Source organism: Micropterus salmoides, unplaced genomic scaffold, assembly GCF_014851395.1.
Source record: "Micropterus salmoides isolate LMB-PRFRI ecotype aquatic unplaced genomic scaffold, ASM1485139v1 Ms_hic_scaffold_1, whole genome shotgun sequence".
In the NCBI taxonomy this organism is placed as follows: Eukaryota; Metazoa; Chordata; class Actinopteri; order Centrarchiformes; family Centrarchidae; genus Micropterus; species Micropterus salmoides.
Window position 1 is genome coordinate 40,677,853 of NW_024040040.1, and position 20,693 is coordinate 40,698,545.

The window sequence follows — 20,693 nt, forward strand, 5'->3', positions numbered from 1 at the left end:
CCGGGCCAATACGGTGAGTAGTCAAAACATCTGTGCAAACACTGGAAGGACAGGCTATTGTTGCTTCAAATTTAATTAGAAGTGTGGTTCGACACCGTGCAGACACCTCTATCACACAGGAGAGAATCAAGTCCAGGGTGTTATCACTGCTACGAGTAGGTAGTATGTACAGACTGAGTGAAACCAAAAGAATTAATAACTGCCAAAAAGGCTTTACTTGGAGGGTCAAAGGCCGTGTTTATGTTAATATAGAAGTCCCCGCAGCTATTAATCAAAATCCAGTAATAAGTTGTATTATACGATTCCCGGCATAATATTTAGATGCTGTGGTAAAAATAACAAGGCATCTCTATAGTGGGAAATGATCAATTAGTACCAGGCATAGAGGCCACTATTTGTAATAAGCTAAATCTATATTTATCTGTAATTGCAGGCAAAACACTATTTAAGAGACTTGTGTAGCCATATAACGCCTTCATTATTAAGAAAATTAAATTCCCAGGACTATCCATTGCACTAAATATAAGTCACACACTGCCTCCTTTGTATCTTGTTTTTTCTTTTTCTTTTTTGGTCTTCCAAAATCTTTTTGGGACAATATTTCAGCAAACATTGATTACATTTTCCAGTGCACTATAAATCTTTACCCCTTGCTTTTTCTTATCAATATGTAATATATTTAATATATGAAGGGACACTGGACCTGTAGAAATCTGAATTAAAACTTTCAGGGAAACTTTTGTTGTTTGCGAGATAAATCTGAAGGGTTGCAAGATTGAACAGGAAACCAGAAAAAAATGTTTTACTACTCAGAATTGCATTTTCTTTTCAGATTTGATTGATGATTTTTACCTTTTCAGTCCCAATAAAAATCATTTTAATAAACTGAAAAAAATCACTCATCATCATCTCTTGTGCATTAAAGTGGGTGTCCTACCTACTGTCTATGTCTGTTTGGTGGGGAGGGGAATGGAGGGAGCAGGGAGTGTTTAGGGTCTGTTGTACAGTAATTGGGTGTAAAACAGGTGGTGCTCTGTTGACACTGCAGAGAAGCATGTGAAAAATGTGCTGCTGCCATGCAATCACAAAAGGAAAAGGCTGGCAGTTGACTTAGACATTTAATCACTGTATTGGGTGATAAGTAGAGGATCAAACGGAGGCACGAAAAGCCTGGAATAACAGGGAGAGCCACCTGAAGCCCCACAGAGGAGGGTTCCTGGTGGGCAGGCCAAAGCACTGACAGAGCTGGTAGCTGCTTATGACACATGGCACACAAAGCAGGAATCTGAAGATTCAGGAGCTCTATGGACTCTTGGAAGTCTGGATGAACATCTCTCCATTTTTGTTTTCTGGATTCATTATTTTCTTTCTCTCCACACGGGACATATATTTCTTTTGTACTGTTCAAATTTGTTTAGACTACTACATTATGGCACTGTAATAGGATGATCACTGGGACATCCTGTTCTTCTTAGTGTCAATTTATGACAAAAATACATCAGAAAAAGCAATCACCAGTGTGCAGATGACAGTTACTTTAGGAATGTTCATCACGTGTATGTATACAAGGACAAGTGGCCAGCGCATTTGACAGTGACATGAAGGCTCTTAGATATTTTATCAAAGCAAGAAAATAACTGTCTTCTTCAAATGAGCTGAGCACACTAGAAGAACACGCCTGTTGTTCTAAGGTGATAAAGATGAGATACTTGATAAAGTTTCTGTCTCCACAGAAAAAAAACAATGCATCACTTTAAATGTTAAGAGACACATAATTTGCCATTTTTAAAAGCACAGTTAGATTATCCCCACACACAGCGCGCCGGTGATCAGGGATCCAGTTACCAACTTCGCCGACACCGGGCCACGTGACTCAGGTCCTCCTCATTTTAAAAAGAGCTGCAACCCAGCATTTCCCTCCAGAGCTTGAAAGAGGTGGCAAATACTTCACGTGTGCCAGATGACCGACTTTTGCACCTTCTGTGTCAGAGGACAACTACTGGAGAGCGCCGCGCGACAAAAAAAGTGACTTTGCCAGAATCTGCTGATGGTGTGTCGGACCGAGTCATTAGAGTTTGAATCATATTGGTGTTCTGAGAAGTTGGCGTGCACCCTGCAAAAGTAACCTAATCGGTATCTGCCGTCTTTGATCTGCTGGCCAAGGATGGTGCTGGACCATCGGAGCGCATTTCGCGCCTCAGTTTTACTGGCGTGTGTGATAATCTGCAGTAACGTGCTATGTCCCGTCGGTGCCTATCTCTACAACAACCGCTACGCAGGGTGAGTAAAGACCCCCATTCATTTCTGGGGCTCACGAGAGCTCTCATTCTGCAGGAAAAGCCCACTGTCGCTATCAGAAGAAGTTTTTCTACACACCAAGAGACGGGCTTTATCTTTAGTTGAGAGTATGGAGAGAATGAACAAAGAAAGCCTTTATGCCCCCCATCTTCTTCATCGTTTTTGAGACATATTTCCAGTTTGAGACATAATATAACGTTCTCAGTTTACTCTAGACTGATCTTGTTGTATGACGGCATTTGGATAAGACGGTATTGTGATGTGCTGCAGAGAGGCATTCAGATTGCTCGTGATATGCACAGATGACACTGAGAATCCTTGCAGCACCAGTGGCCTGTCAAACTGCTCAAAGTATTCATTTCAAAAATTATAGCTGTAAGAAGGCAGCAACTCCAGACTACATTTGTGTAATTGTTCTAATCACAAGAGAGGACAAATGTGTTACAACAGTGTTTTTTGTCAAACTGTCCTTCTACATCAGGCTGAATGTGGGACACACACCTCTCTAACAGTAGCTGCACTCAGGATTTGACCTTGGTGTGTGAAATATGAGCAATTGGACAAATAGGCTAAGGTATCCAATGGGACCACTTGGATAACACATATAGTAATTTGGGGCATGACTGGGGCATGTAAGGATTTATGGTCTGCTTTCAAAAGACCTTTTGATATCATTTAGCGGCAAAGGGAGACCACCTCTGCTGGAAACCCCCTTCCTCGACTGTCCTAAATAACATATATTTTGGATATACTCCATAAATTGTGATCCTCACACCAAATCTGGTTTGACACAAAAAATCCCAAAGTGCAACATTGTGAATCAAAATAAGTAATCAGTAAATCAGTAATGTGGTGTGTGTGTGTGTGTGTGTTTGCGTTACTCAGCCCTTACAGTGAGTCCTCAGTCTTCAATAAGAAGACCAAACATGTAAAACAATGTAGTTCATTAACAGAGCATTTTGACATTGATGATGAATGGACTGTATTACATCATGAAAACACTACTGAGAGTCAACATCTTGATTTAAGGACCAGATTTTAAACAGCAAATTGCTTCCATCCATAGAGAGAGTACGTCCGTGGGAATCAACAGACTGACAACTTAAGGACAGCTTTAGCTCAGAAAGCCCAGCAGCTGGTAATGTTGATGCAAAGCAAAAGGCTTTTGCCAGGCCAACACTGTAACGAAAACAATCCGTCGTCTTTTAAGGGGGAAAATGGTTCAGTTTGAACTACAGACACTTTATTTTCTCAGGGACAGTGTGCATGGTGCTGAATGCACCAAAACAAAAAAGTCCTATAAATTTGATATGGGAACACACATTTCTCTGATGTTTCCGACAGAGAGAATATATCATACTGCAAGCTTGTTTTTGAAGTTTGAAATCTGTCTAGATTCACAATACTGGTTTTAATCAGTTTCCCCAATTTCTCATTACATCCCAACGGTATTTTTACCTCCAAAAGCAAGGCTTTGAAGTCCATATTCTATCACCGCTGTTGCCAAGTTAGGGGTTGTTGATTGGTATTGTGTTCACTGAAATGGGGTGGCTACTCACACGGGACACCCTGGACACTTTTGTTCCTCAGCATGGCCTATTGCCACCTTTGTTTAGGGGGCCCAACTTCCTGTGCGACACATTGCAAAAAGCTCTTTGAAATAAGCGAAACATTAGAGATGAAGACACCAAGAGAGAGGAAGAAAGAGGTTTAGAAAACATTAAAGTGGACGCATACCCAACCTGGCAGACAGACAGGTAACTGGGCTGACACTGAGAGTCCATAATTAAGAGGCTGCAATGTATTATTGGCAGCGTGTTGGTTTTAAGGCTAAACCCCAGGAAGTGTAATCTGCAGAGTAAAAGCAACACTATGTAAGATTCATGATGAGGATAAAGAGTTGTTGTGTAGCACGGCTGTATAAAAGATCTGGTTTGCAGATTGAGTTAGAAACGCTGTCAAGCTTCTCTATTGACTTACAGTTTGTGTTTCAATGATCTGCCAAGACCAACATGTGAATAATAATAATACTGTGTAATGTCTTTTATATTGAATTATAACTAATGTATTCTACAACAAATGAATTCAGCTTTTCTCTGCAGGTGACTCAAATTAAATTCTTTTTGATTCTTGTTTAACAAAATTAAATTAAGTACTCAAAAGCAGCAAAAGCAGCATTGTTTTTATTCTGACCACAGGTGCTTAAATACAGTTTACTACAGCTTTTTTTAAGCCTCATCTCATTAATGAATTTTGACTAAATAAACCCCAAAAGTGGACCATGCAACACCTTGTACAGTGTCTCTGCCTTCACATTACAGTATTGTATTCATGAATGATTTATTTTCTGTGTATAAACACCACACATTAATATGACAGAAAAAAACAGATCTCGGCAGTCAGTCTGATCTATATATATGTGCCTGTTGCAATGTCAAACACATTGAAGTACTTGATGATACTTCCTAATTCAAATTATTTATTTTCTCCTCAAGAAAAGTTGAATGCTAGACTGTTCACATGTAAGCAGGTGTTTTTCACATCTATCTACAGTCTCAGCCTGCATTTCAGTATATGATTGATGTATTTACCGTATGAAAATGTCAAACAGCTGCTGCTACTGTATCTGCTAAAGAATAGTTCCAGGTGGTACCTGCAGAGCTGGAAACGATGAAACATAATCCTTTAATGATGTCTCACACAGATTGTTTGACTGGGGTTTGGCCCTGTCATCTATAGGACTCTAAAAGAGGAACCACCCATTTTAGCCATCAAACATCTGCTATTATAAGTGTCACCTTCAATCAGCACAAAAGGAGGTTACATTACCTGTGACTTCATGGCCCAAATGTTTTTGAAATCATGTGCACTTAGTGAAAATGGAGCCCTGTTCACAGTTACAGTGAATTTTATGGCTGTAAAATCCCTTTTGGGGCACTTTCATTCCAGTAGTAAGCCGACACTTAGAAGAGCTCTGTTGTTTTTTCAGTGATCAAGTCTTCAGGATAATGCCGGGTAATGATGAGGAGGTGCAACTGCTCAAGAAAATTCTGGGACATATGAAGGTTGGCACATAAACACACACACAAACTCACTGCTCACTATTCTGACTTATTTACTGTAAATTTCTCACACACCATTTGAAATAATTTCACTCAAAAATCTTTTGTTTCATTGTTTTTTGTTGTTGTTGTTGCTAAATGCCACATTAAAATGTAATTTCATGTTGTTATTCTGCTCACACCGGCCGGCTTATGTGGGCTTTCTATGACACTTGTACAGCAGTCACAGACAGAGTGGTGAAGGTGGAATGATGTGACAGAGGGCTGGGGAGAGCGATAAGCAAACAGAGAGACAGGGAGCAGCCGAGTGTGGTCATCTTACACAGTCAGGACATATTCCCTGTCTGAAACACTGAGATACTGTTGATAGGATGCTTTGTATTTGTTTCAGTGAGAAACCCCAGGAGAAGAATGGGGGGAATACAAAAGTTTTTCTTCATAATGATGCTGGATGTTTGGAAACTATATGAACATGTGTTTTGAAGATACTGAAATTAGGGGGGAAACCCTGGAGGACACAAAGGCCTCGCCTCTTTTCCCAGACTCATTTGGGAGTAATTACCCATCAGCCTCAGGAGCATGGGTGACCTTCCGTTGCACATTGTTTTAGTTTGCATAGATTATTTCTATCTGTCCATCCAGGGACATCTCTATCCATTCTGTCCATAGACAGACAAAATATCCACGCATCAATACCAGCACTCGCAGGTTAAATCGGAGCCCCATATGTCAAAAAATCTCAACCATCCCTTTAAATAATAGAGGGAGTGCAATCTTCACATTTTTATGGTGATAAAACAAAGGGTAATGAAGGGCCGTACCACTGAGGTCATGTCCTCTCTATATTTTCGTTGAGTTTGGGGGGTTTAGCAGCCACCAAGATTTCCATTCTACAGTTAAAAACGTACACATTTACAGGCTGATTCCATTATTTTAAGACTAAATAAATTAAAGTCATCGTAGCGTAGAGGGCTATGAAATAATCTCAACACAAGGCCCACTTACTAGCTTTTTCAGAGCTCTCAACTGCATCTCTGTTTTAGCAGCCTATTTTATCCTTTATTACCATCTCACACTTCATTCTATGTCTTTTTCCTAGTAGTTTCCCTAAGAAGTTTCCTGGATAGAAGTTTGTATTAATTATAGGAAAAATAGAGACAAAGCTCTGCGACTGTTGTTTTAGTTAGGAGTTTTGTTGAGTTTATGTAGTTGTTATGTAGTAATGTTCGGAGCAAAAGACAACATAATTGCTAACAGCTATTGAAAAATAAATATGAAAAGTCCAATTAAAACATTTCTGAGACTTTCTTTGGGAGGGTCGCAGAGATTTCACTCTCAGAATTTCTCAAATCCTGGCTACAGCCCTACAGTGTGGACCGTTTCTCCAGTTTGGTCTGGTCCGCTTGGATTGTACTTGTGCAGCCACATGGCTCATTAACAACATATATGAAAGGCATCTATTAAGGTTCATGTCAGGCTTTTGTTTAGTGGTCCAGAACCAATACAGCTTAGAGCAGGGAAAGAACAGAAGAGGTCAAAAGAGGATTCAGGAAATGTTTATGATTAGTTTTGAGGGATACCAGGAGAGAGCCAAGCCGATGGTCAGGACCTGGCCGGAGTTTTATGTACGTAAGGGCAGTGGACACGGTGCTCCAAGGCCAGCCGAGGCAGTGGCAGCTAGTGTTTGGACAGCTGTGGACTTGTGTTTTCAGTAGCTTAGCCACACTGCCATGCCTCCAGTGCCAGAGTCAAAGTTTTGTGCCTCAGGCTATGGCATGAGGTCAAATAATAAACAACTACTGTACACTACAGAATATATAATATAATAAAAAATACAAGAGAATCAAGAATCAGATCGATAATCAACAAAATAAGGCATTTCTTCAAGTAATAATCCAGGATTTTAAAAATTTTGTTTGGCTATGCTTTATTGTTGATTGACATAACATGTAACCTTTATTTTATATTTGCCATTCCAAACATCTGGTGGATAGATCATTCCCAAGAAAAATCCTCTGGTATACAGGAATCAACGTGCTCTGCATTTCTAGAAGCAGCAGCAGCAGCAACAGTTTAGGATAAATTGAAGCAGTCTAAATGGTAGATTGAATGAGCTGTGAAAGCCACCATGAATGAGAGTCTGATCTGCATTAACAGGTAATACAAGTTTAAAGTAAACTTAACAGTTCTGTATAGACGTACTGTTTGAATGGCAGGTGAACTCTGGGCAACCTGGAGATATAAAGACAACAGAATCCTGAATGCACCCAGTAGAGCAAATACCTTCACCAAAGCTACGCATTGTCAAGATAAGGTGTTATTATATGCTTGATTTTCACAAAAAGTTAATAATTACTTTTGTGCGTCATTGTGATCACCACTTCAGCTCCTGGAGAACAAATTTATGGCTGTTAATCCCAGCAACTCAGTTAATCAAACATATGTTTTTAACATCTATATCATCATCTATAAAATAGTGAAAAATGTCAACATGTGATGGCCTCAGATTGCTTGTTTTGTCTATTTATTGCCAAACACCCCAAAAGATGTTCAGTTTATTATTATGAAAGAAAAAGAAAAGAAGCAAATCCTCACAATAGAGAAACTGGAATTAGGTATTATGTGAAGTTATAGTCTCAGAAAATTAATTCATTATCACAAAACGTTGCTGATTATTTTTCTATTGATTGATCAGGTATTTGTTTCAGAGATTAAACTGAAACAAATAGAAACCTCGAGTGGCTCCATGTTGTTTGAGGGGAGCAGTGTCTGTTTCCTTTCCTCTTTCTCAGAAGATTTGCTTGAGAAACTCGCACAATTCAATCTGTGAAACAGATGTACTAATATTTTAGTAAAATCACCATGGCTGCTGTCGTCACCTCCAATGAGTTATTCCATTATTTACTGCCTATGGAACAGTTTCAGGACATCACCCTTACCGTCTGTCTGTTTTGCTGTTGAGGAGAGACTTAAACTGAGCTTTTCTGTATTTAACATTGGGTGGATTTTCTCTTTTAAAAGTTCATCCTCACTTCTTGATGCATGACCAATGTGCAGATCAGTTGACTTGATTCAAATTTGTTTGACTGACCAAACAGGCATAATAATCTGCCCCTAACTAAAATACGCCTATTTGCTTTCTTGCTGAGAGTTAGATAATGCAGTAAACATGAAGGAGATGCTACCCCTCTCAAGACCACAGTCTTCTCGTTAAATTTAGTGTCATGAGTATATAATATAATATAATATGTCACTTATGCCATTTATTTTCAAAAACCGCATGTCTAGCAAATAACAAAACAATTCAACTGCAAAAAGGACTTGTGGCTTTGTGTTTATACAGCAGTGGTTTCCAAACTTTTTAAAACCACAGCATGCCTTGAAAATATGAATTTATTTTCCCATGACGGACTTTTAGCTCTATTTACACTTGAAAATTCACACGCCAGAGAGCAGTTTCTGTTACCATGACAACCAGCAACCCCGAGCTGTCATGTCATTAGCCATACCCTACAGTAACTGCATTATGGTGAAAGGAAATTTTTTTTTTATAAAAATGCACCATGGAGAGAAAAAAGGACAATTAACCAATCTTGTGCAATCTCGTGGCCCCAGAGCCAGCAGCCAGTTAGCTGGAGGACTAGAAAATGTGGGGAACTAACTTCCAGGGGTCTCTGCTGGCTATCAACATGTTGACAACCGAACTTCAGGAAGTCACCGTGAGGCCAGGAAATAAGCTGGCACATAAACACCCCGTAAAACTACAACTTGCTGTTATAGTAGAGATAAAACAAACAAGATACGATGTGTTAATGAAAGAGCTGCAGAGGTGCCAGTAGGCAGATTTTGTTACCTTTGGACAGAGCCAGGTCAGCTGTTTCCCCCTATTTCCAGTTTTTATGCTATGCAAAGCTGCTGGCTGTAGACTCATATTTACTACACAGAAGTGAGAGTGATGTTGATCTTCAACTCTCAGGAAGAAAGGCCTGTTCCTTTTTATATCAGAGCATCCAGTCTCGGGCTATGAAGCATGTGAGCCAGCTAGTGAGATTCAGAAAACGTACAATAGGTAGATCTGTTGTGGTCTGTTTTACTTTGGTGAACTTGTTTTCTTTTACTTGACATATAAACATTGAAACATATAAACGCAAGCAGCTTCACCTCATCTGCCTTAAGTAAAGCCATTCTATTTTTTATTAAACTATAACTTTTCCTTTCTTGTTCTGCCCATGCCAATATTACATCCACCAAAACAACAAAAACTGAATTTATAGCTACCCTGTATACAGACACACAAACAGCAAAAGATTTATAATGCAGACAAAGAATGCCTCTTTAGGGCTCATAAATGCAGCTATAAAATTTTAAATTGAGAGTATTGTTTGTGAGGAGTTGTGTTATCTGGTCTGGGATATTTAAGTGCCTTTTAGGCATCTGTGTTTTGGATTTGTTTGGCTTACAGAAGAGCAGTGCTGAAACATTTGGGGTACTTAACCATTTGGAAACCCCACAGAAGTGCAGAGCGGTTTATACTCGAGGGCACCATACATTCCAACTGAAGAGTTTCTACCCCTCTGGCTCTAACCAAAGTTAAATTAATCTGGTATGCATTCTGTAAACCATTAAACCAATTGACACATTAACAAGCATGTGTGCCAGCCTGCATGTCTCTGCCCCCATGCAATAGTAGAAAATCAAAGCCAGCTGAGGGCGTTCACACATGTCTGCACACTCAGGAGCACTGAATATATAGTATTCTCTTTGCTGTCACTACTGTGTGTATCATTTGCAGATCAGCATTTTCCTATTTACTCAAAAATTCTTCTCCTTTCTTTTAGTTTCTCTGCCTCTCTCTTGTTATTTTATCAGTTTCCACATGGTGTCTGTGTTTATATAGTTGGCTAGCATAGCCAGTGGGCTGTCTGTTTCAGCTGAGGCTAACAGACCTGACTATCACGGTTTGATAACAGCCGCTGAAAGACTGGATTTCTTTTGCTAATATGAGGTCGAACAGTAGAGAGGAAAGCAGAGGGAGAGTAATTTCACTGCGAGTTGTTAATGGGAGTCAGAGTGTGTTTTGCCCCATTAACGCTTGCAGTCATCAACATTCCCCTGATTTAGTCCATCGCTTGAAGGTAGAGATGAGAGGAATGTTAAACCGTCCAGGTCTTGGCAAAACATCTCGGTCATCATCACCAAACGTTTGGAGCTGTTTTAAACACCCAGAAGATAAGATAATAAGGTCGTTCTTGGGGTCAATTCTTTTTCTGAGACATATGTTCCTTAACCCTTAACTTCAGTTTTGTTTAGTTGAATTACACACACCTACAGTATACATGTCAATGATGAAATAGTTATGTGTACTGTGTTGTTTTTTATATAAAGAGAAAAGATGGCAGTCCTTGGATACATGCTGGATTGGTATCTGTGTCAGTGGTGACCTTGTTAGGTGCGTTGGCCAGTGTTCACCCAGAACACAACAGATCCACGTCAAAGATAGATTCATGTCATTGTTATTGCAAAATTCAGCGTTTTTTTTTTTACAGATTGCAGATTTTAAATTTAGGAAAAACAGAGCACTGGTTCTTCTTTTTGTTTTTGTTTTATCAGAACTGGTATCGATCGATAGAGAAAAAGTGGGATTGTTGTGTCTCGGCAGCATCATACATCCTTCATCAATAAATTCACACCAAGTCAGACAAAAAAGGATAAATAAAACAACAAATCAATCATTTACCATCAACCCCTCTCATTACGGTTGGGTGATAACAAAATACAGTGTACCATGAGACAGCTGTAAGAAATGTTGCCATACTGTTTGCACCATGGTAGCTATCCTTTTAGTATCTCTTGGTGTATTAGGTCTTTGAGGGTTGAAAACCAATGAGCACTGCTACTGTATGGATCAATATTGGATTTGTGTATGATTGTTGCACAACTATGAGTAAGTATTTTTCCATGTCAGGAATTGAATTTGCTGGATTAGCCGAAAAACACTCCTCTCAGATTATTTTTGTCCCAGAAACAGCTTCCCAGTTGATTTTCCTGATGATGTATTATATCACGAAATATGCTGATATTGAAAATGATAACGTATTTTAGCTTTATCACCCACTCCTACCCCTTATTGAAAGATCCTGCTGGGTGTTTGTGTCTCTGTAACCACTGATCTAATACATTTGTGCTGTTCCTTTAGGTGGACTTCTGGCAGCCCAACAGTGCTACTCTAATCTGTCAAAATGCCACTGTGGATGTCCATGTGAAACTCAATGACACGCGAGGTTTACATGCGCTCTTAAAGGAGGAACATATTGACTATCGGTAAGACTGGAGTGACCACCGGCCGTAAATACTGAGACATACTGCAATACACATGCAATCTTGCTTGGTTACTCTCACACATTTGGTGATATTGTTAGCAGAGCTCCTAAACCCCGAGACACATCTGTTAGCCAAAGGGTGTTGCAATTACCCAGCTTTCCGCTGCCAGAATATATGATTTGCACATGCAGTCGGCCATAGTTTGCATGTAAAATACCTCATACTTCCTCAAAGCTGGGACACACAAAAACACACAGTACATCAGAGCCCCTCTCCCAAGCTGCTCCCTTTCATCTCTCTACCCCATCCCTCATCAAAATTAACGTTGAAATGATTGAGTTTTATCAAAGAAGCCACAGCGGCAGCTAGAAAGAATTCCATTGTCATCTATGTCCCAAGGGAGGAATTGCAGATCCGAGGATGAGTTTTCCCCCCCCATACTCTGTGTTGATTGACTGAGGATTTTTCAGAAATGGTTCACACAGCAGGGGAGAGTCTTTGGTCGGTGGTTAGGTTTTGAAGGAGTGAGGCATCAACAATTTCATTTTAATCTCACATGTTTTTTATTGTTCTTGAGGTAGTTATGGATACCAATGTATTTATAAGGACCGTATGATGTATTTTAGGAGAGTATGGGGGTCTACATAGCTGCTATGAAAAGAGATCACATCATCTGTTTTAGGTTGGAGTGGAACGTGAAGAGGCATAGTGTCTGATCAGTCTTGAGAACAGTACTGATAGACTGCAGTGGCATAACTAACTGTCAAACAGGGTGAGTGCTGATATAGAAAACAGGTTTGGATGTTGGAAAAGAAGAGGATGAGTGAGAGCAGTTGCATAATGAGTGTTAGGAATGAGTCAACAGCAAATCCAGGACCCCTGATCCACTGCTTCACACCAGCCCTCGGCACCTATGAGACATATTCTATTCACTTACAATGCAGTGACGCTACAGTAGCAAATTATTAAACGGGAACATCTGCAAATGTTATATTCTCACATCAAGTTGGAGTTAACGTTGTGGGCAGAGACACAGACATGTCACCTGTGCAGAAAACTGAAACACCAAAGGACATTTCTCTTACGCACTCAGAAAGCCACTGAGAAACCATCAAACCACCAAATTAAAGATATATATAATTTATATTACAACCACATCAGAGGCCCAATGCAATTATTTTACATGCTATACAAGTCATTACTTTTACAGTAGCAATATGGGTACCGCTTTCTAATTAACCATATTTTGTAAAGGGTTTATTAATGACCATTAACTAATATTTAAATTCATTTAGATGAGAAATAAGTTATTCATAAGAACAATAACAACATTTATGTTGCCATGTTGTGAAACACACTTGTCACGTGACCAAAGTTTCACACAGAAAAATAATTAAAAGCAACTATTCTGACAAACCGACATTTTTATAGCAAGAGTAGTGTCAAACATTCCTGCTTCCAGCTTTTTCATATGTGAAGATTTGCTGCTTTTCATTGGCATATATATCATTGTAAATACATAAATGTATAAAATGGACATTTGAAGACATCACCTTTGGCACTGGGAAGTTGTGAAGGATTTCTTCACCTTTTTATGGATTGAACATTGAATTTGGGAAATGAATCAATAATGAAAATAATCATTAGTTGCAGCCCTTGTTGCAAATCCTTCTTGCTTGTTTATATACTCTTCTACCATAATGTGTTTTTGTCTTTTGATTTAGCTCTTTTACTAAATATGCTATTTTTTGGCACATAACCCCCTCTCCACTCTGCTATTATGAATAAATAATAAACTTCAGCTAAACTTCAAAATAAACTAAAACAAACTGCAAACTTTGCTGGATTATTGTAGTGGAAGAACCCTTTTTTAACAATTACCTAACATTTACACAGTAACTTCCAGCCTGATGGTTTATTATGACATTAGGCTCTTTATTATTGGCTCACTCACTCACTGCAAGAAGTGGATTAAGAGCAGTAACCAGGCAACCCAAAGGGCTTATTAATGGCTTAATACCGAGCTTATCAAATTATTTATTGCCCAATAATAAACACAGTACTTACAAATGATAAATATTAAGTATCCATAATTGGAAAGTGGCAGAAATATTGAAGATGCTAAAATTAAAACAATCATTTCTAGGGAACTCATGCTAGTTGGAGACTTTAATGTTAACAGTGAGTATGGTACAGTGGTTAACTCCCTCTCTTCCATTCACAGGGTGTTTATCTCCAATCTACAGAAGGAAATTGAAAAGCAGACGGGATATCGCTCCTTGCGCAAGCGGAGGTCAGAGTTTCAGTATGACTACGAGGTTTACCACTCTCTGGAAGAGGTAGATGTGAAGCCCACCATCTACCTACCGATTTCTCACTCTCCTCTGTTTTCTAATCTAATGCACACACAAAGTGAACAAATATCCTCACTGAGGTTGTTCTCAAACTCCCAATTATTCCATTCCACAGGTCTCTATCCCACTACCTCATGCTCTTACACACAGAGACACGCACTCTACTTCAGACACTTCACAGCGTTAGAGTGGTTTTCATGTTTTAATTTGCCTGAAAAATAAAAATGCAAATTATATCAACCCTTTTTTCCCTCCATGTTTAACTCTTGAAAATGTTGTAAACAAATCCTTGAATGACATTCACTCTTCTACATTCTTTTCTGTCCTTAAGATCCAGAGCTGGATGTTTGAGATGAACAGAACCCGCCCTGACCTGGTTGACATGTTCTCCGTCGGGAAGTCATATGAGGGAAGACCGCTTTATGTGCTTCAAGTAGGAGAGAACGCACGAGACGCACACATGAAAAATGACATACGGAGACACACAGGTGCCTGCACACTAGTGCTACTCTAAAGCTGATGGTACTTGTCTCCTGTCAGCTAGGAAAGAGAAGTCGTCATCAGAAGAAAGCTGTGTGGATCGACTGTGGCGTCCATGCCAGAGAGTGGATAGGACCTGCCTTCTGCCAGTGGTTTGTCAAAGAGGTAGTCTTTTTTTCTTTTTCTAGTCTGCAAATGTAAATATCAAAACACTACTTCTACTGTGTGCATTGTTTGCATCAGTGCGTGTTTCAGCCATGTCTTAACTGGAACACATATCTCAACACAAGCAGTCTGTGATGTTTTGTCCCTGGGATCTGGAACATCTGTTCACTTGCCATGCACGTTTATGAAAATGCTTAAGAATACCCTTTATTGTTCAGATGTTGAACTTAACCCAGACGTTTGCACAAGTTCCAACACGCCCTTAAAGTCTTAGTTAATACACCCTGAAGCGAGGACGGTACCAGACCAGAGCCTGACTTTAACTGCAAGAACCTTTGATGGCTTGTTTTATATTACTTAGATGCCAGATGAGTGGGAGCATAGTGCAACACAATGACTGCCAGAATGTTAAGATAATTAAAGGAAAGCCTATGAATATGAATTTAGAGCACTGAGTCATAGCCTATTTTAAGGACTTCTTTTATTATATACTTCTACTGACAGGTACTAATATGTCAAACTGTAGAAAATTGTTGAGAAAATAACTGCTTCCGCGTGTGCCACTATAAATAAAGTAGTAAAGCTTAGCTTGTCTAGGGTTTAATGGACTGTACCACTTACAAAACAATGTTATGTTGTGCTCTACAGTCATTGTGTTTGCAAATGCTTGCCTTCCAGTATGATGGTTTCATTATAACTTGTGCTTGAAAGAGACAAACTAAAATACATGACTAGTTCACCTTAGGCCATTATACAGACTCACAAGTTCAGAGAGGAATTCTTCAAAGAAGGAAAAAATAATAGGAAGTGAGTGAATAGGTGAGAGAAAAGACAAATAGCAGCATAAAATCAAAAACAGTATAAATGAAGGGAAGAAAAAACAACAACAATGGAAAACATTTGACTCAGGAAAACAGTCAAAGATGCTCCCCTTATCTCAAGCAGGTGCCCTAAAATGTGAACCCACTCAAATGTAGTAACTGAGGTTAGCCACTGGAGGTCAGGGTGCCATCTTTGTTTAAAGCTTAATGCATATTAACCTTGGCCTGAGACTGAGGAAAGAGCAGGTATTAGCCCAGTACCAAGCTCTCCACATCTATAGTGTGAGTATTAACCTACTGCAGCTGTGAATTAAAAACCTGTGGTAGCATGTGTAAGGTTACAAAATAATGAAAACATAACAAAGTATGACTCTACATGTGACCTACCAAGTCAGCTTACAGTAGCTGACTGGTCCAAACAGGTTAGCTTACTATGTGAATGTAAATGTATGTATATTTATAATGCTTATATGAATACCCTACTGAATAGATGTGTAATAAAATGTCAACGCAATATTTCAACTACTTGATTTAATGTGTTCTCCATAATGAATGCAAAAGGGGAAAAAAGTCAAACCATTAAAGATTTGGTCACAAAAATGGAAGAAAAACTAGCACAGTATTTACATGCAGTTGTATGATTAAACCACAATCTAGATCTGTGTCGTCAGTTTAGTATGCTCTATAATTATACTGTTTTATATCATAATTTAAGGCCCTCAACTCATACCAGTATGACTCTGTGATGAGACGACTGCTTAACCAGCTCAACTTCTACATCATGCCCGTCTTCAATGTGGATGGATATCATTTCAGCTGGACCACGGTACTGTAGGTCTTTGCACATATACAATACAGACTAAATCTAGCTGTTGACAACTTTATTTTTCAAACAGCATGAGTACCAATTTAGCTTGTTGTCTTGGAGGGGAAGCTGGTTTTTAGACACAGTTCTACGGTATTCTGATACTTTGTAAAATGCAGGTGCAAGTACATGTATTCAGAATAACAACTGGTAACACATCACTTCATTTGAATATTTTCAAGGCCGTATACTTTATGTTTTGTGTCCAAGTGGATCACAATTTGGACAGTAATTGAAAAATAGCAGAGCAATAACAATGTGATTTTGCTGTTATGCTGCACTTATTTATTTGAAGTATGCCCCTTGACTACTGTCTACATACCCACTCCTAGTAATAGACCAACCAGAGCTGAGTGAGTGACAGATGGATTATTTTGGAGACGTTAGGTAGCTCTGTAATCAATGAGTCTGACCATCACCGGACACACACAGTGTGTGACAGTGTCTTTATTTGTCCCGCAGGATCGATTCTGGAGGAAAACGCGGTCCAAAAATCACAAGTTCCACTGCAGAGGAGTGGACGCTAACAGAAACTGGAAGGTGAAATGGTGTGGTGAGTTTGATAACGCTGAACTTCAGCTGAGGTCTGAGGAAAATCAACAGAATCTCCTTCTCACACTTACATACAAGTACACGGAGACACACACACTGCAAACTTGGCACGGCACTCCTTGTAGTCTGATGGAGTATTTTCTGTCTATTAATTAGTTTAAGCTGTGTATAAAATATTTTTGTGGTGAAAACAATCCGTGTTTAATGTCATTTAGTCTCTGGTGGGAGGTGGCTGGAGGGTTCAGCTGAGTCATCATCCTTACGGGAGGGCCCTTAGAATAAAGTTGAGAAATTTGCAGTACAAACAGACATATGGAGATGTGGTGTGAGTTGAGAAACAGAAAGAAATTGAAGAGCCAAGTTTTGCATTCTCAAAGGAATCTTATCACAAATGGGCTATTTGGGCACTTCATTTAAAAGCTTTTCACTCTTTTCTTAAAGGGAAGGTGCTGTCTGCGAAATTGTATTATTTTTGCATTTGATAATAAACTAGCAGAGAAAAGGGAGTACAGTAATATATTTGGCAGTGTTGTTTGGTAGTTATGTTTATGTGGCCATACAGTACATGTGTGGTTGAGGATTTATACTTGATGACACTTGATAATGGAAATGTTACATATTTATACTTCAGTAATGTACTACTGCATCATTGCATAAAATAGGACATAGCAAGTTCTAAGATAACATTCAGCCTGACTGAAATCCATGCTTACTAATTTACAATATTGACCAACCCATTGCTTTTACTATTTATAGATATGACTTATTTCTAGACTTACTTTGTATGCAAACATCGATGTAGCCTGTGATGTGTGGGACTACACTGTGAAAAGTAACTGGGAAGTAATTCATTTCATCATCATTTTTCTTCAAGTCCTACATTGTGTTCTATTTTATTTGAGATGCTGTTTCCTGCTAATCATTTTGGAACCTTGTCTTTGGCTTCTGTTATCCTTGGCATTATAATGCAACTTTGGTGATTTCAGTCTGTGTCTGCTTGGTCACTGTGTCTGGATTGTGTCCAGAATCTAAAGAGTCTAGATCATAGCCTAACTGAATGGAATATGACCAAATGTTTGATTTGTGCATCCAAATCTGCAGCTTAATGCATCCTGGTGTAATTAAGAGAATGGCATCCCCCCCCCCCCTGTCCTTCCCCAGATGAGGGTGCCTCCTCTCATCCCTGTGATGACACCTACTGCGGTCCCTACCCAGAGTCCGAACCTGAAGTCAAGGCTGTCGCCAAGTTCTTACGCAAGCACAAGAAACGTGTCAAAGCATATATATCCATCCACGCCTACGCCCAAATGCTGCTTTACCCCTATTCCTACAAGTATGCCACTATCCCCAACTTCAACTGTGTGGTAAGAGATCCTTTTCTTGATAATAAATAAACACGACACATTACACTTTATATGAGATAATATTCTTATCCATCACTTTCCAGTGGCCTAATGCATGGTTAAATGTTACTGGAACGCCTTGATATTAAATCCTACTCTGAAGACATATATAGGATCACTGATAACCTCGCCTTGTGCTTTCACTGTCCAGGAGTTAGCAGCTCAAAATGCAGTGACAGCCCTGTACTCTGCATATGGAGTGAGGTACAGATATGGACCTGCCTCCACAACTCTTTGTGAGTACTGTTCTTTTTCTCTTCATTGTATCTTCCAAGTTTAGAAAATGGGACCAAACTGATGAATTGTCACGTCGTACCTGTTGTTTTGTGCTCTCCTTCCAACCTCATCTGTGGTTTCTTCAATTGCAGACAAGGAAAATGGAAGCTTATTTGTGTTAGGAAGTAGGGAGAAGTGCAGTTTAGTCTTAATGTACTGCTTGAGAGGAGCTAAATGCAGAGATGTGGATGTGGCACCAGTAGGAATGAAATGCTTTCAGATTCACGTTGTCTGCAGTGGTGGAAGAAGTATTTAAATACCGGTAATAATAAAGTAAAATAAAGGTAGCAAGAGCACACTCTAAAAATACTGGATTAGAAGTAAATGTCTTGCATTCAGAAATTTTCTTCTATAAAAGTACGGAAGAATTAGCAAAGTACTCATTTTGCAGAGGGATCCTGTCAGTGCTACAATATTATATAATCAGATCATCATTATTTATGTATTGATATGTAAACTGTACTTGTTGTATGTCATTTTGTACTTGGTTAAGGTGGAGCCAATATTTACAACTTTTTATTAAGTGTAACAATGCATCATATTTTATAAACTGTTCATATACGCTTTGTGTGTAAAATCTTAATCTGAAGAGTAACTAGTAACAGAAGTTGTTAAAGCTGGTGGAGTAAAAAGTACATTATTAGTAAAGTACAAGTATCTCAAATTTTTACTGAAGTACTGTACTTTCAACATACAAACAATCACTGGCATTGTTACTGATTTACATTATGAATTATTACATAACAAAAGACTCTTCTGATTTTCTTATTCTGTTTGTGTAACTTTTTCACAGATGTTAGCTCAGGCAGCTCTATAGACTGGGCCTACAGGAACGGGATCCCGTATGCATTTGCATTTGAGTTGAGGGATACAGGATACTTCGGCTTCCTCCTGCCTGAATCCCTGATCAACCCGACCTGCACTGAGACTATGAGGGCAGTGAAGGCCATTGCGTCAGGTCTACTGAAGAAGTGTGAGACAGACAAGGACAGATTTCCATATATATGACTGCACTGCAGATCCCACCGGAGCTCCACCCTCAGTTACTTAACTCAACACCTCATATTCCTCCCAGATATTATCAGGCAAAGAGCAGAATAGGAATAGCAGAGCATAGATTTTAATTTGCGTTTCCTGTTCTTGAAGTTGTTCACCTTATTTTCCTATTCTGATAAGATATGAACTGATGGTGGTGGGTTTTCTGTGCTAGGAGCGATGAATACTACCAGTGACCAGCCTGTTAATATACAATAAGATCCCACATACAGTGTCAGAGAGCATCCTGCTGGATCAGTGGGCCGTTATGTGTCCCATCATTTGTCCCATGCTAATTCTGTGTTGCTCTTCTCTTACAAAAAATAAATAATGCAGACTTCTCCATAATATAAGCTTTTAACAGTCAACGGTGGTAATGTGAGCACTTGCCATGATACAGCAGCACTTTTTTTAAAGAAACAGCTATGGTTTCAATGTCTTCCAAAATGTTTTATGTTAAACTTTCACAAGAACTGTTTTTAAGGAATATAAACCCATCTCTATTTTTATTCTGGTTGCTTTTTATTTTGAAATTAGTCCTACCAAGTGCCAGTTTAGACTTTCAACTATAAGGTTAATGTACTAATGCCTTTATAACTGCAACATTTTGGGTTGTTACATAATATACACCTGACAATGGTTAGGTCTTGAGTTTGGTTTAAATTGAGATGTTATTTTGTTAGATTTTGTTTTTTGGGAAGAATGACCTGTCACTTCAGAAGCTCACCGTGTCGTTACTCAGGTATGGATCAATGACAGAGTCAGAAATGTTTACTTTTGACAGCTTATGTGCTTAATGTGAGATTCTAATAAATATCTGACTTGTTACAATACACCGTAAATGTTTATTTTGTCACATTAACCTCATCTTTCTATCTCTACTCTACTATCTCTATCAATTTTTCTATAATGCACTTGTAGCCCATAGTTTGTACGTTTGTAGGAATGTTTGATAAACTCACTTACCTTTTAAATTAAGCACAACACTTTTAAACAGGCACTATCTTTCAAACATCCTCCTCTTTTTCTGTGATACTCTTTATATCCAGTCTGATTCTGCA

General features: G+C 39.0%; 1 protein-coding gene across 1 annotated transcript; it reads left to right on the forward strand.

Annotated features, from left to right (window-relative positions):
* The first annotated feature begins 1,327 nt into the window (after positions 1 to 1,327).
* cpa6 (carboxypeptidase A6) lies at positions 1,328 to 20,465 on the forward strand. Its single transcript, XM_038727662.1, has 11 exons — positions 1,328 to 2,280; positions 5,288 to 5,363; positions 11,557 to 11,681; positions 13,906 to 14,020; positions 14,367 to 14,468; positions 14,576 to 14,680; positions 16,217 to 16,327; positions 16,829 to 16,919; positions 18,080 to 18,282; positions 18,473 to 18,557; positions 19,391 to 20,465. Exons 1-11 carry the CDS (start codon positions 2,165 to 2,167, stop codon positions 19,603 to 19,605), a joined length of 1,344 nt encoding a protein of 447 aa, XP_038583590.1. The 5' UTR covers positions 1,328 to 2,164; the 3' UTR covers positions 19,606 to 20,465.
* The last annotated feature ends 228 nt before the right edge of the window (positions 20,466 to 20,693 follow it).